General features: G+C 39.7%; 1 protein-coding gene across 1 annotated transcript in view; it reads right to left on the bottom strand.

Moving 5' to 3' along the window:
- The window catches only part of LOC308400185 (protein phosphatase 1H-like), a 32699-nt gene that overhangs the window by 10020 nt on the left and 7123 nt on the right, over positions 1–15556 (bottom strand). Inside the window, exons 2-7 of the mRNA XM_080887712.1 lie at positions 13649–13838; positions 11246–11611; positions 6449–6561; positions 6257–6341; positions 4241–4359; positions 300–363 (exon numbers count right to left, since the gene is read on the bottom strand). Coding sequence (XP_080743838.1) covers positions 300–363; positions 4241–4359; positions 6257–6341; positions 6449–6561; positions 11246–11611; positions 13649–13838 — 937 coding nt within the window. The remainder of the gene's footprint in view (positions 1–299; positions 364–4240; positions 4360–6256; positions 6342–6448; positions 6562–11245; positions 11612–13648; positions 13839–15556) is intronic.

Raw genomic sequence — 15556 nt, 5'->3', positions numbered from 1 at the left:
GGTTGCCGCTGGAGTGAAATAGATGGACCGTCTCCCCCCTCTTCTAAGTGAGGGTGCGCACTGACACACGCGCATGCACTCACTTCAGAGAGTTCGCCCACTTTTTGGGAGGCTGGCAGGCTTGTAGAGTGTGTGTGTGTGTGTGTGTGTGTGTGTGTGTGTGTGTGAGACAGACTGACAATTTTGGAGCGAGTGATTTTTTCTCTGCACTTCTGAATTCTACAGTACAAACCACACAAGGGTTGGTGAAGACACACAAACTCAGTAAAACTTGCACTGACACACACACACACACTTACCTTTTTCCTTTCACCGTATATAAGAGGAAACTTGAGATCCTCATCCTCGATCGTCTTGTAAGCCCTGTGCATGAGAAAAGAAATGCAGATCAAGGCAATGAATTTTTCCCTTTTCCACCCCTTTTCTTTCATAGGCGCACTTTTTAAAGCGTGTATATGTTAATTATGTTTGACAGACACACATGAAAAGCATGTGTACTTTCAGAAAGGGAAAAAAAAGAGGGGCTCAGGGGTCTTATTTCTTCCCTATCTTAAATGCCATCTTGGTGTCTCGGTAGCTTATGGTGAATATTTTGCTCTACAGCAGATCCACAATAAACAGGTTCTACAACCTCTTCCCTAACATGCGGTACACTGAGTTACAGATTGACGCCAGGGACTGTAACGCAGATACTTCTACATCAAACAGTGGTCCAGTCAAACCTCATATAATCCAGGAAATATAAATCACACCACTTAGTGTGCAATAGTTTCAACAATTGCCCCTTAAGCCATTTATACGTCGATTCTATTCACGGTGAACACAATGGCAAAAAATGTCCCCCTAACATAAGCAGATTTATGTGTGATGGCTGGTCACCTCTAAATGGCAATTCGGAAGTTGATGTTTCAGATGTGCAAAAAAAGTTCACAGATAAATGTCATTTAAGACATTTGTTGCTTTGGTTTCAGCGCGTTTTGGGATTTTTATGGATGAAAGGTGTGATCAGTGAGTCTGGAGGAACTGCTTTGTACACAGCCAGACCAAAAAGAAAAAAACAACAGTCTGTACTTTGAACACTTCGTCCTGCTGCAGGTGTCATCCATCACCAGCAATGACGTGTATCAGCATCATCGATCATCCGTAATGACGAGTAAGTCAGTTTGAAATTTTCACACTGCTGTTAACGTGCTTTTAGAGGGCACTGTACATAAGTTGGGTGGACGGACAGAAACCCAAATGGAAATTGGAAGTCAATTTCTTCTACAGCAGTGACAGCTAACATTTTAGCCACACACCAATACTTCAGTTGTTGCCTCCGGGTGGCAGTTTAAGAGGTACGGCTATTTACTGTTCTACTTTTATAAAACCGAAGCACCTGATGGACAAAGATTTGAAAGAATCATCAATGCTACCTCTTACCTGATAAATGACTTTATCTATTCAACTCCCAACCTCTCAAATAACTAGTAGCCACAGATCAAGGTAACTTTAACTACACACAAACGATAATTTTGGAAACTCTATATTTTACTTTTGTCTCTAATCAAATGTTAATTTATGATTGTCCCATTTCTTACTGTAGTAATAACTTGTGTCTAAGGACGAACACACAGGTTAGCAACAAAGTGAATCACACACTTTTAGGTTTTTGATTTTGCTTGCATGTCAACGCCAGAGTGACTCTCTAGGGCGTAATAACAAGTGTTTTCTGAGCTGAATATTTTAGCAAGAAAGCTAGAGGGAGGGAATCTCAGGATCCGCAATGAAGCAACAAAAATAAGTTCAGAAGTGCATAAAGTGGGTGGGGGGAGAGATCTGAAAAACGAACTTAGAAATGGAGCTTTGATGTCAGATTCAAAGACTCCCTGGCTGACGCTGATGTACTTAAACTGGCTAGATTAGGTTTGGCGTCACCAGTCAGTGGAGAATATCAACAACTTCAAACAGCTTTATTATCTGAGTAAGGGTTTGCTCTGTCTGTCAGTCCATGTCTCTTTCTGCCCATCTGTCCGTCTGTCTCAAAAGTGAGTGATGTACTTTACCCGACCCACAGGCAAGGCTCTCTTTCTGTCATCTCTTCTGTCATCTCTACCTCTACATCGTCTTCATCCATCAGCGGCCCTCCTGCCCGTGCGTGTCAAACTTAACACGGACAGACAAATGCAAAATAAAGATTACTCTAATTTTTTTTCTCCCACCATTTTACGTTGAAAGTGAGGGAACTTCTGAATGACAATTCTCATTCTCAGTACTGAAAATTCACTGCTTGGAGTAAACAAGCCATAAGCTACTTCAGCTTTATTCTCCAGCTGACTCAATTTGCGACTATCAGCAAATTATGATGAAATGAACCTAATAGAAAGCTGAGATCTGCAGTCCTGTGAAAAACTACGTACACCCCATGATTTAATAACTTGTAGAGAAACTCTTACTAGCTATAACGCGGTTCACCTTTCGCGGCCTCGCTGTTTCGCGGATTTTTATTGTGCAATTTTCCATGTGTGTGTGTTGTTTTTTTTTTTTTTTAAAAGCGCATTGTGTTCTGCGTGCTGATTGGCTGTAGACCATTGTCAATCAATCTTGTGCCGTGTCTCCTGTACAGTACAGAATGCGTTCAGCTTGTCAAATTTACATAAATCTTGGATCGCTAGCAGTGTGACTCTGCTGTACTGTATGTTTGTACGTTTTCTCCCCAACAAACACAACAATGTCGACGAAATATTTTACCCGCAGGTGCCTTTGGTTTCATTCTATAATACTGGACTTATTTTTCTATAAGGGTTGAACTTTGAGAGTGTTTAAACAAGAGAGAAACGTGTGAACATGTTCATGCCTGTCTGAGAAAAGTGTATAAAGTGTGTAGTGAGGGGTTTTACAGCCTGACAACATCTATAATAACTATAAAAAGTTGGGTACTTCGCAGATTTCACCTATCGCTGGTTATTTTTGGAACATAATTGCCGCGATAAACGAGGGACCACTGTACCTGGATTTTCTTTTTTCCACTGCAGTGAGTTTCTCATTTTCAGTGGACAGATGAGCTGTTATTTTTGTCTACAGACCAGTTAATGTTTGAGAATTCTTACTTAAAGAAAGGTTACTCATACAAAACATGCCACGATTTTTTTATATTTCTAGATTAGATGAATAGCGTAATTTCAAAAGTGTCCACTAGTGGTGATGAATCCATACGGAAATATTGCTTCAGGCTGATCCCCTCTTTCCACCATCTTTCAGATCGTTGGGTTTTACCGCTTTTAACTACAATGGTCTGGTTGACCAAAAATACTTTAATCAATACCATTAAAAGCCACATTAAACAATCATCTTCAGCAAAAAGCATCTAATAAACCTAGCATACACCAGCTAGGTTAGTAGCAGCTGCTGAACATCAGGCAAACATGAGATGACTGGCAAAATGCCCCCAAAAAGCTTCAAGATGGCAGTCCAAAAAGCAATAAGCATCATCACTGTGACTAAGTCCATTTTTAATATACAGTCTATGCCCCAAACCGATACCAATCACACCATGATGCTTGTCCATTGTAGTTTGGAATCTGCAACAAAATGTTTCTATTAAATCTGCACCAGTTCCAGAAATGTTCAAATGTTTCCTCCTTCTACTGAAATATGGACAAATACAACAAATGACTCCAAACAGTTTCCTTTCTCCGATGTGAAGAGAAAGTCGGCGCTACATCCTGGCTGGCACATCTCTGCTTTCGAGGGGCAGTGTCACAGTGAAATATACATCACACAATAGGAACAGTACTGTATGTGCCTGTGTGTCGGGGAGAGGGAGCGATTGTGTCAGTAAAAGCACACCTCATTACTGGCTTCCACTGCAGCCACAGTCAAACAGCATGGTGCCTTGCTAACCCACATAACAACGCACATACAGGACCATCTCTGCTGTATCATTATATCGAATCAGGTTAGGCTTCTCCCTCATTAGCTCTCTGCTGGTCTCCTCAGCTCCCACCGGATGCCATATTATGAGCAAGAGTAAAAGAGGCAGGAGCAGAGACTTTTCCCCCCATCATAACTCCATCTATTAAGAATGCAGCGGGAGAGGGTTGAGGTCTGCCAGACCCCGAAAATTAGCAGTTTTCATTCCACGTTATAAATTGAATGGCATCGTACACGGTAACGCAGCCTGCTTTAGGGATGTGGGAGTCTGCCGTCGTTAAGTGCTTCACGACACCCGTGTGTGAAATGTTAAATGGGAAAAACGCACCATCCGTTCATGGTGAAGTCTCTGTAGAGCATCCTCTTGCCCACCTCCTTCCTCTGAACTCTCCGGGGGAACTCCAGGTGCGTGAACTCATTTCCTAACAGGTGAGGCTGCATGAAACCCTGGAGGACAGACAGTAATTTCGAGTCATTATGTGGCAGATGTGCGGAGCATCCTTACCCATCACTGTAGGTTTTTTTGCCCAATTTTAAGTGTTGAAACAAACACTATTTGAAATTTAATTATTAAAGAACTGCGAGAAGCTGAAAGAGAATCTTCTCAGTGTTCTGACGCACAAACTGTGTGATGACATCAGTGTCATTTACACTTAAATTTGCTCTAATATGCTCATTACCAGCTCCATATTTTTTTATTCAAGGACTCTACTAGACTAACTTTGAAAGACTCAAAAATCAAAATAATCCCAGTTCTAAGTCCCTCCCCTTTAAGCAAACTTTCTTCTCATTGGTTGCCCCTCATGAACAGAAGATTTAAACACACCTCAGATGGCCATGTTAATAATATCCACAGCCAACAGCTGAAAAAAACCTGCTTGAAACCAAACATTTAGAGCAGCTTGAAGCCTTGAAGCAACTCGAACTACTTACTTTTAACTTTAGATTTGTTATATATGAGTCTTTAACACTTTACTAGTATATTTATGAAAAAAATAAAAAAAGTATCTATAAAAAAAAAACACTTCCTTAGGATCTCAAGTTATTTGTACAGAGTTGAAGCAAACAGGCTTGAACATAGGATTCACATAACATATAAATTAATGTTAAGTTTATATCAGGTTAAGTTAGCTAAACAGGATTATTTAATTCCACAAAAATTGCCAAGTCAAATATTTGTATCTAATTTTTTTAGGTTCTCTTTACTTATTATGCTATGGGTCATATTTATTATAAAAATTGGATAAAAATGTATATTTGGTATACGTAGTACCACTGCATGTACAGTGGGGTCCATAATTTGTCAGAAAAAGACAAAGTTTTTTTTATTTGTTTTTTTTATGTGTTGCCTCTGTACACAAACACAGTGAATTTTAAATCATAGATCATTTTAAGTAATAAATTTTTTTTTTATTTATTCATAGCTGTTATTACTGCAATTTGAAATCTGAGCCCCAAATAGATGTCATAGATGCTGAAAGGCTGAAACATCAAAATAAATCTATCGGAGGGACCGCCAGAACTTTAGGGGACAAATCAACAATCTGGTTCATTCTTATAAAGAAGGAAAACACTGGCCAGCTCAGCAACACCACAGAAGTCAACTAAAATGAATTATTTACATGGTTAAGAAGAACAATGTCACAATATTTAACAAAGTCATGAGGGAGGCGTAACTTCGTTGAGGTCTACAATCAACAGACGCCTTCATGAATGCAAATACAGAGGCTTTACAACATGGTGCAAACTACTGGTTACTCTCAACAGGTACACTGTTAGACTTGGCAGAGAACATCAAAGAGAACAATTATGAAAAAGAATCTTTGGATAAATGAAACCAAGATGAACCTGTAGGAGAAGTAAAGGAAGCGCTGACGATCTGAAGTGTATGACAGAAGCAGCAGGATGAATTCTGAAGTGTACAGGGCCTCACTCTCTGCTCGTTCAACCCAATAAAGCAAGCTTTTAAGTTATTAACACAAAAGTGAAGACAGAAAGAGCCACAAACAAGGAGCAGCTGAAGGCCTAGCGGAGCATCTCAGGGGAGGAAACAACATGTGGTGACGTGAAGTTGTTGAGTTGAGGCAGTCGTTGAATTGTTGAATTAGAGCTGGAAATCTGCACTTGACTCACATCTTGATTGATTTAAAATCCTGTGCTAGTGTACAGAGGCAGAATTACAATTATCTCGGTCTAACAAATTATAGATCCAACTGTGCGTTCATCAATATTCAGATTTCATTATAGAAATATGAGTGAATGTTAAGCACCACTGCACTTCCAAAGAAATTATAAACACTTGTTGTGTTTCTTAGGAAAAGTGAAAGGCGGAGAGTTTCCTTACCAGGAACTGGAGTCGCTGTCGTTCTGACTCTGGTGTGAACTCTGTCGACATGGGAATGATCTCATTGTTTCTAATAATGATAGCCCTGCGCACACAAAGACATATAAAGTGTTGGAAAACATTACCGATCATTCAAATGACGTGTTTTGTTTTTTTTTTCAAACTTCAAGGGCAAAACATAAGCACAGGTACCTGCTGTCACCTGCGTTCCCAACAAATAGCTTTCCTAGGAGGTAAACCACAGTGAGAGCCGTGCATCCTCCTGTGATGTTAAAAACTTGCTTCTCCCTCTCGATCTGGGCGTCCTAGCAGAGGTAAGGACAAGAGACGGAGACTTTAAAGGAGCATCGTGCGAGAAGACAATCGGTAAGACCTTCGAAAACACTCCCACGACCGCCCACATGACAAAGATTTAGGAAACGCCAAACAAGTTAAGCTTTTGCATGGCTTGGTCCTCATGTGGGCAGAAGGAGAGTTTACATACACTACACAGAGTAAGACTTTATTCACAAACACAAGAACCACGAGAGGGAGAAATACACAAGCAAACAGCGAGCAAGAGGAAACCTCGTCAACTTCTCAGAAAGGCGAACAAAGTGTGGGCATCGAATGAGACTATCGATTGGTTTAACCTGCACCTCAAGTCGATGTTGTGTCAGTAAACAAGTGCATGTTGTGAGCGAATCACGAAGATACCGATACATGAGATGGCTTGCAAGTGGACTTATAATTATCAGGTCAGAGCAGCAATGGATGTTTAATGTACACTCCTTTGTACGCTATGTACGCTCCTTTTTGAGTCCTTTACTGTTTTAAAAGAGATTCAGTTTGCTAGTTTATTTCAATGCACAATCATAAAACGTTGCTAGAAATGCACTACACAGACTGTAGAGTATTTTTAAGGGATTCACATAATGAATAAGCAGGCAGAACAATAATAAAAAAAGATGGATGGGTGAAATTTGCACAAAACTAAAAGGTGCAGAAAAAAAATGCTGGCTTGTTTTATACCAACTGAAGGCTAGATAAAATACACTAACAATGGAACACAATAAAACACAAATAGAGCATCATCAGGAGACATCTCACACCATTCTTCTTTGGCAAATCTCTCAAGCTCCTCCAGATTTGATGGCTTGAAACTTGGTCTTCAGTTCAACCCACAGATTTTTTATTTGTTTTTTAAAAAAAGATGGGAATCAAGTCAGGGCTTTTCAGCAGGTCAGTCGGTAACGTCCACTTTTGTCTTGTAGAGGTAGTTCTTCGCCAGGAGTGATGTATGTTTTGAGTTGTCGTGTTTTGAGGACAAAGTGCTGACCCAGGCTCAGTTTTCCTGCTAATTGCTTTCAGAATCTTCACGTCCTTACTTCATGATTCCTCCCACCTTGATTAGATTCCCAACTAAAGACACGCTGACAAGACGTCTCTTGATAGACTTGTAGTATACCGAATCATTCTCGAGGTTGTCCTTAAGATACTTCAGTCTGGTTTGAAGGCGTCTCTTCTGCAAAAGTGGACTTTTTCTTGGTCTATACTCACAGTCCATTCCATGTGCGAGGTTCCAGTGAATGTCTTCTTCGGCATCACAATTCCTGACTTGGTTAAGTCATTCTCTTGTGTCTCTAGTGTCTTGGCAGTTGTTCTGGAATCTTTAGACACATTTCTCACTAGTTTTCTAGAAATCTTTCACTGCCTATCTCTACCAGCCTTGTTCTGTGTGGCTCTGTTCGAATTTCTTGATGATACTTCTCACTCCAGATCCCAACACCTGGACACGTTGGGATAACTTTTTTTATCCTTTTTTTTTTTTTGTGAAGATCAACAATTCTTTTTCACAAACTGATTTCTGGTTGTTTTTCGGCATAAATTGGAAGACAACCCTCATTTGGAAGTTGATTTTATGAAGCTCTGAGCATCACAGAAGCACATCATTGCACAGCGCTGGTTTGTGATATGACTCAATAAAAAGCTCCGTTTTTCAGGGGGATAATAATATTGATGATAATTTAATGCACGTCCCCACTTGCACCTTTTGTGAACCAGTGCTCTCATGCTGACTGATGCTGACCGGGTTATGAGACGTACAAGGTGTAATTATGTGCCTTAAACAAACGTGCACATATTTATCTGAATATTTGCTCACGTTTCTCCCAGCCCAGAAACTCTCACATCAGATCAGCAACTGAGCAATAATGAAAATATAGTGAGTTAAACCCAGCATGGTCTAAAACATGGATGAATGCTCCCGGACTTACAGTTGTGTAGAGAAAAGCTACAGAAAGAGCTTCATGAGGAGCAGCAGCCCCCTTGTGGGCTTCAGATGGAATTTTTGATTTTTTATTTTTTTTTAAACTCAGTAGAGATCACGGCTTTAACCGATGAAGTGATAATCCTCTACAAAAGATGTCAAATCAGGTGCAAAAGTGCTTCTTTTCAAAAGAGGAAGGGTAGCGTCTAAGCTTAGTCCAGCCTGAGCTGTTTGGGTTGCTTTCCATTGCCATCTAGTGGCAACACTGCATAATCCTTGCCTCATAAAAGATCTTACAAACCAATTTAAAAGAAACCTACAATTAAAAGAAAAAAAAAAACTGAAGGAAACACACGACTGAAAGGGAATAAAAGTATCTGTTCTCTTTTAGATAACATCTATATAAGAAATAAGTTTGATGTTGCCACAGGCTCTTTCATAAATTTAGCTGCGTGCCTTTAATTAAAGTGCTAAATATTTACAGAATTTTTATGCAATGCTGCTGTTTGATCAAGATATTAATATGATTAATGTGTGTGTATATATGTGTCGTTTTGCTAAAACGACATCACTTCCCAGTTTGCTTAAATAAGGAATAAACAGAGATGCTAAAGGTTATGGTCAAAGAAAATATTTGTGAGAATCTTTTCAAAGTGTGTATGTTGGCGAGTTTGCGTGCCGTATGTAAAGCTTTTATTTTGTTTAGCTTGCGCTGACGCCTTCATCAACTACATGTGCACATCTGCTTGGCATCCCTGTAAGTGTTTACTTTGTGCACACATAAAAGCACACATGTGGATAATGTAAATATGTTATGCTTTTTCCTAAAAAGCATGCTTAAAAAAATCCGTCTGTGATCATTTCGTGGCCTTTAAAGTAAATTTACGAACCACAGTCAACTGAAATCAACCACGTTGTGTGCAGGCCGTCTTGCAACGGCACAGACATTCGAAATCGTACAGTCTGTTCAGAGCAATAACTGTGGCTTGCAATTATAGAGTAACCTTCATTATTTGTAATTATTTTTTTCCAACTATGGAAAAATTGTTTGGCCCGTAAACATCTGCTGCTTTCAAGAGCGTTAAATGACACTTTAACTGCCGCACCTGCATGATGTGCATATAATTACTCTTACAGTGCATTTGCTCTCATTTCTTTACATTTTGCTAGTAAAGTGGAGAATAGGTGCAGAGGTTTATCAAACCATTAAACACTATATATATGAAAATACAGTATATAACGCAAAAAAGAGAATTTGTACAACTTGAAAGTCAACATTTGGAATGACCACCTTTATTCTTTAACTCACCCTGAGTTCTCTCAGGCAGTTTTCTTGCTATTTTTTAAAGTAGTCTTTAGGGATATTTCTCCAGGCTTCTTGAAGATGATCCCATACTGCTTCAATAATGCTGAGGTCCTGGCTCTGGGGAGGCCAGTCCATGCACTGGCAGTCTGTTTTGTTCTCATAAACAATTAGGCCACTGCCAGTCAAATGCTTTCTAGATGGTATTGATAGCCTGATGACACTTTTCTATCTTTTTTTTTTTTTTAAATTTTGGGCCTGCCATTGCACTGCATGCTGAGATATGCCAAGTTTATAATAAGCTATTCAGCTAATAGCTCTTTGGGAATCACCTTGCTTATGTAAAAATATTATTTTATGTCTTTTAAACACTCTTTACTTTTCTTATAGATTCAATAATGAAAAGTCAACAAATTAAGTGTTTTTGGACAGGCTGCCTTGAGTCAGTAACCCTTTTATATTTTAATGATTAACAGGTTAGTATTAAGTGGCTTAACAAACAAACAAAAAGAAACTTTAGGAAAATGGTCAGGTAGATTGACTGGACTTAAAATGAGTGAAAAGGCAGCCAATGTCTGGATAATTAGAAGAAAAATATGAAGAAACGAGGGGTGGCTCAAGACTTTTGCACAATATTATAAAAGTACCACAACTAGCGGGACAAAGATTTGCTTTTCTGCACATCCAGTTAATAACACTAATATAGGTTGGACCATTTAAGCTGCTTTAACCTGACCAGAGTTGCAAGCCACTTTACAACCCACCTCCAACTTAATTCATGTGTCAATGCCATTTCTGTTGTGAATGCCAGCGCTGTTCTCACGTATTCACGTGTCCAAGAACAAAGTCATTAAGCCAGATATTTATTGGAAATAAAGTTCATTGTTAAATACTTGAATCTGTTGCCTTTTCACCATATTCTTTGTGTCTTACAATCACAGTGTGAACGCAAACTTAAAAATGTTTCCAGATGTGAGTCAAAATACAAGCGACCCGGTCAAAAGTCATGTTTGTGCCTGCTAAACACCCTTATTTATCACTTTCAGGAACACGGGTCATCTCAGTCTCCCGGAACAACCAAGCAAAACAATGGCTAAGTGGGAGGATTTATAACAAACAATGTCTCACTCAAATTGATTACTTGTCACCACAGGAAAACACATTGGAAATGTTACTAATAACCACTACCAACAGCTTGCTTCCTTCCAGTAAGCCATTTAAGTGAAGCAGCACACACAAAACCAGATCTATAATTACTAGTTATTAGTTTTAATAATTGCCTTTGAAGCTGATTCAAACAGTTAATAAAAGCATAAATAGCTTTGGATGGATTAGAGGAAGGAAGCTGGTGAAAATGCTGATATTGGAGTCATGACTGTCAAATGAGTGTCAAATTCCTGAAATGTTAAGTAACAAAAGCATGTCACCCATCTCTCACCATCTCTTTGAAGGCGTTCTCTATGGCTCCAATCACCAGGCTCTCGTGCTGGATCTTCTTCTCAGTAAAAAAGCGTGGTGGAGGCGGGGTGCTGCAAGGGGAGCCTGGTGCACCTGTGGCCCCGCGCAGGGAAGCAGCCCGGGTCAGGGCACGGTGAGGAGTGTTTCCCTGGAGGTAGGGATTACAGTCTGGCTCCTCGCCCAGCACGGTGGGGGGTGGAGATGCCAAGTTGCGCAAAATCTCTATGACGGCCTGAAGCTGGCAGGCGATGTGGTGTTGTAGCAAGCGGGAGGCGACAACTGCCGCACCTGAACCTGCGTGACCGTCGAACAAAGCCCAGTAGTGAAACACGAGTCCTTCGCTTTCCTGCAGGCGAATGGTGAGAACGCACAGAACAAAGGGCAGTTAACGGCTGAATCAAACATAATCCCATTAAAATACAGACTCATAAAGGAATTATACTGTTGCTGCATTTTAATCAGGATTAATTGATAGCTTCCCTTGTTCGACAACACATCAACACATCATGCTTTACATCTGCAGGAAAATCCCAGAGAGATCTCAAACATAGACAATAAAAAAGGGTTTTTTCAATTTTTCCAAAATTCCCCCTGGTCTTGTCATTTAATCCATAAATACCGTAGATACTTTTTAAAAACAATCTGACATTTGAGGAGAGGACCAAAAAAACAAAGCAAAAACATGTTGCTGAATGACTAATGCTGATAGGAGATCATGTAGTATGACTCATCAGTGAAAGACCAAGAACATCATGACTCATTGTGTCCAGTAACACAAGTGTTCCAGAGGTCAAACTTCCCTATCAGCTATCTGTGGGAACAACCTTATCACATCTGCATCAGAGCAAAGTCACCTTGGCATTACACATTATTCAGAATGCCTTGCAGAAATCTTGAGTTTGGAAGTAAAGCTGTGTGTTTGACAGTTTAGCCATTCGTAACACAACAGCAAAACACGTAACACAAAATCCCTCTTGGGATATTTTTTCGCAATTTAGGCGAATGGGTAAACTGGGGTCAGATGTAGTCACACCCTGAGTTCTGAAGAAATTTTAACTTCTTGACGCTATGTCCTTGGACTGAACAGAGAACAAAAAGTATTGGGAGATAAACCTCTAACGATGTCTTGTCATTTATATCCGTTTTCAGAGAAATCTTTTTCTGGAAATGTTATTTTACAAAGAAATGACTCAATATGAAGCTTTGGGGAGTTAATGATAAAGTTACCATGTGTTTCAGCTATTTACTCAGAGAGCCTCTCACAGTTTTGTGGAGGTGGCACTGACTGAACAATTTAATGAAACACAAACAACTGCCTTTTATAGTTTGATATTTTCTAAAACATCATCACATATGCTGGAATTTACTGTCTGCGAATACCAACAACCCAATTTCATCTTCTCTTAGTGAATATGATTAAGACAGTCCAAAACTCTGGACACATTTCTGTGTGGAAAACTGGTTTTGCAATGGATAAAACAGGCTTGTAACATCTTCTGGAATGGATTTCCCAAAGCCCAACCCTCAGCCCTCCTGAAAATGCTCAAAGCTGGGTCTGTGGCAGGAAACCAATCATTATGAACCCTACCAAGGAGGGTGGTCAAATATTCAGCCTTATCCAGATGGGTGGCTGTTTGACCATCCTTCTTGGGTGGTCAAATGTTTATGCCAAACAGTTGTTGATGGCTACGAAAAGCATCTGGTCTAGGTACAGCTCGCTTAGGGCCGTTTAACAAAATATTACTGGGGGTGTACGTGTAATTTTAACCCATGTGGGGATACAAATCAAATTCAAACTTGTCCACCCAATTCTTGTTCTTTTAAGTCATTAAAGATATATGCCATACAATCATTTCCATGCCCATGATGAGTGCATGTGACCTTTTGACCACAACTATCTCTAAACAGGAACTCCCCCTAAGACATATTGCAGTCCTGTAAAAATTGCTGTGTTGTAACCAAACATTTCTGTTTGGAAACTGGCAAAGAGGAGAAGAGGTGAATCATCTGGCTTCCAAATGAGCCAAATCAGTGTCAAACAATATATGAAGTTTTTCCATTTAATTTCATCAGAACAGATTTACTGCACATGTTGCATCCAACACACCAAATAATCCATTAAACAGCTCTAAGGACCATAAATATGGGGACAACAAACCCTCGCCTGTAAACAGTTTAATCCCAACTAGAAGCTGCACAGAAATCCTCTTGCTGTGCATTTAGTACAAAAAAAAAAAAAGAAACATTTTTTAAGACCAACTTTATTCTGCACAGTTGTTTACAAGTAGCTTCACTTGAGGTCACTGCAACCTATGTATGCATGTTAGCAAAATCTGTCAACATTTACAGTACAGGCTGTATTTGTGTGTTTGCATGCCGTTACCTCTCCTAGTCTGCTGTGCTCCATATGGAGCCCTAGGCCCTCTCCGTTGGGCAAGGAGTTGCGTCTCTTGGCGGTGGGGGTCTTGCTGGGTGTGGAGGGAGGGCAGTAGCTCATTGGCCTCCTTCTTGCTACTACCACCTCACAGCAGGCCTGGTCCTCATTCAGCGCACTCTTACCAGCATTAATAACCCTGAAAGATGGGGCACAATGTACAGGTTTAGTCATATTATAGGCAGTCACCCATTTTCTTGTCAATAGCCTTTACCAAAGAATGATTAAAAATCAAATTTGTCAACATTCAGCCAATATCATTTTTTTTTTCAGTTAAAGTCTTTGTTTCAAACATCAGATGCAACGCTTGCTGTGATTTCCCAGCTGTTTTCTGGAACGAGCAGTTGAACAAAAGCTGAAATCAGAAGCTTTTTTTGTGGGATGAAACAGCGCCGGGGTCTTTCATAGTTATTAAGGCTCACTGCAGGATTGCAACAATTAGTCAGACCCACTGCCTGCGGTTTCTATCTGCAGACCCAATGAAACAGCATGCGTTGTACGTTTCATGTCCCTGATGAAGATCAAACAGGAGCGCTTATTTGTGGTACTGCTCTGCTGGGAGTGTCCTGATGCATTGAGACAATCGCCTCTGGGTGAATATGAAGACTATTTGTGCTTAGTTGTACAAAGGGTACATGGCCAGCGCTTTGTGCATGTACGCAGTCCTGCTGAGCTTCATTTGTGCTTGTGTGCTTTAAAAAAAAAAAAAAAAAAAAAACCCCAAAACAGGCAGACCACAGAGAGAGTTTGCAGAAAAATGTAGCCCACTAACAATTTAAAAACAGCATTGTTTTAAAGGCAAACCACACTCTTAATCTAACAGTTTTTAAAAGTTGAAAAGAAAAACTTTTGTCTTCAGTCTGCACGATAACCACATTGTTATCTGCTTATCTGCAGCCCATACTGGAGAATAACAATTTTTCTACATATCTTGGGAAATTTTGATCAAACATCACTGTGCTCATATGTAGTTTTGGTTAGTTTGTTTTTCCCCAGCTGCGGTTTAGTGGTGCAGCACTTAGCATTGTCACCTCACTGCAAGAAGGTTCCTAGTCTGAATGTCTTTTCTGGCTGGGAGCTTTCTGTGTGGATTTTGCATGTTCTACCATGTTCTAACAGGTGACACTAAACTGGAATGTAGCTAAACGGTATAAAGTATAACACAGTGTTACAATTTATTTTATGTGTCAATATTGTATCGATACAGGGACACTAAATATCGAGATTTTGTTTAATAAATGTAAAAACTCTGGGCATACTATGAAGAAGAGATCTCATCTCAGGCACCACCATCCTGAGATGATGCTAGCCAAACAAACTTGCATTAAATCCATACACTTAGCCTGACTAAGCTAGCTCCTAAATCAGTGCAAGCTAATGGTTTAGTGACACGTGTAAAAATAGGACAGCAACCTCCTTTGCAAATAATTGCTGCCTGATTTAAAAATGCAGACAGAGTCAACAATTTCATGTCTTTCATTTAATAGCTTATGGTACTGTCTAGAGACAAATGAGATAATTCAGGGTACGTTTTAGCTTGTGCCTTCGCTGCCACTAATAAGCCACTATTTTATGGTCATGCAGGGCAATTAGGGTTGCAAGTTAGGTCTACACTTAAACAGTTTCATTAAACCCTTAGTTTCACAAAACCAAGTTGTCGATGGCCAGAATACCAAACTAATGACTTGACAACAATAGTCCACAAAGTAAAGTTTGTTTCATGTTGGCTATATGAGTTTTTAAAATATATAATCTATATTTTTATTCACTAAAATACATTCACAGAGTGTTTTGTCCATAAGAGTCTTCAAAAGGTAGCTAAAGCAACGTTTGTGAACACTTTTACACATTTGAACC

The sequence above is a fragment of the Rhamphochromis sp. 'chilingali' genome, assembly GCF_963969265.1.
Source record: "Rhamphochromis sp. 'chilingali' genome assembly, chromosome: 7".
NCBI lineage: Eukaryota > Metazoa > Chordata > Actinopteri > Cichliformes > Cichlidae > Rhamphochromis > Rhamphochromis sp. 'chilingali'.
Note: the sequence above shows the minus strand (reverse complement) of the source record. Positions and strands in the feature narration are given on the sequence as shown.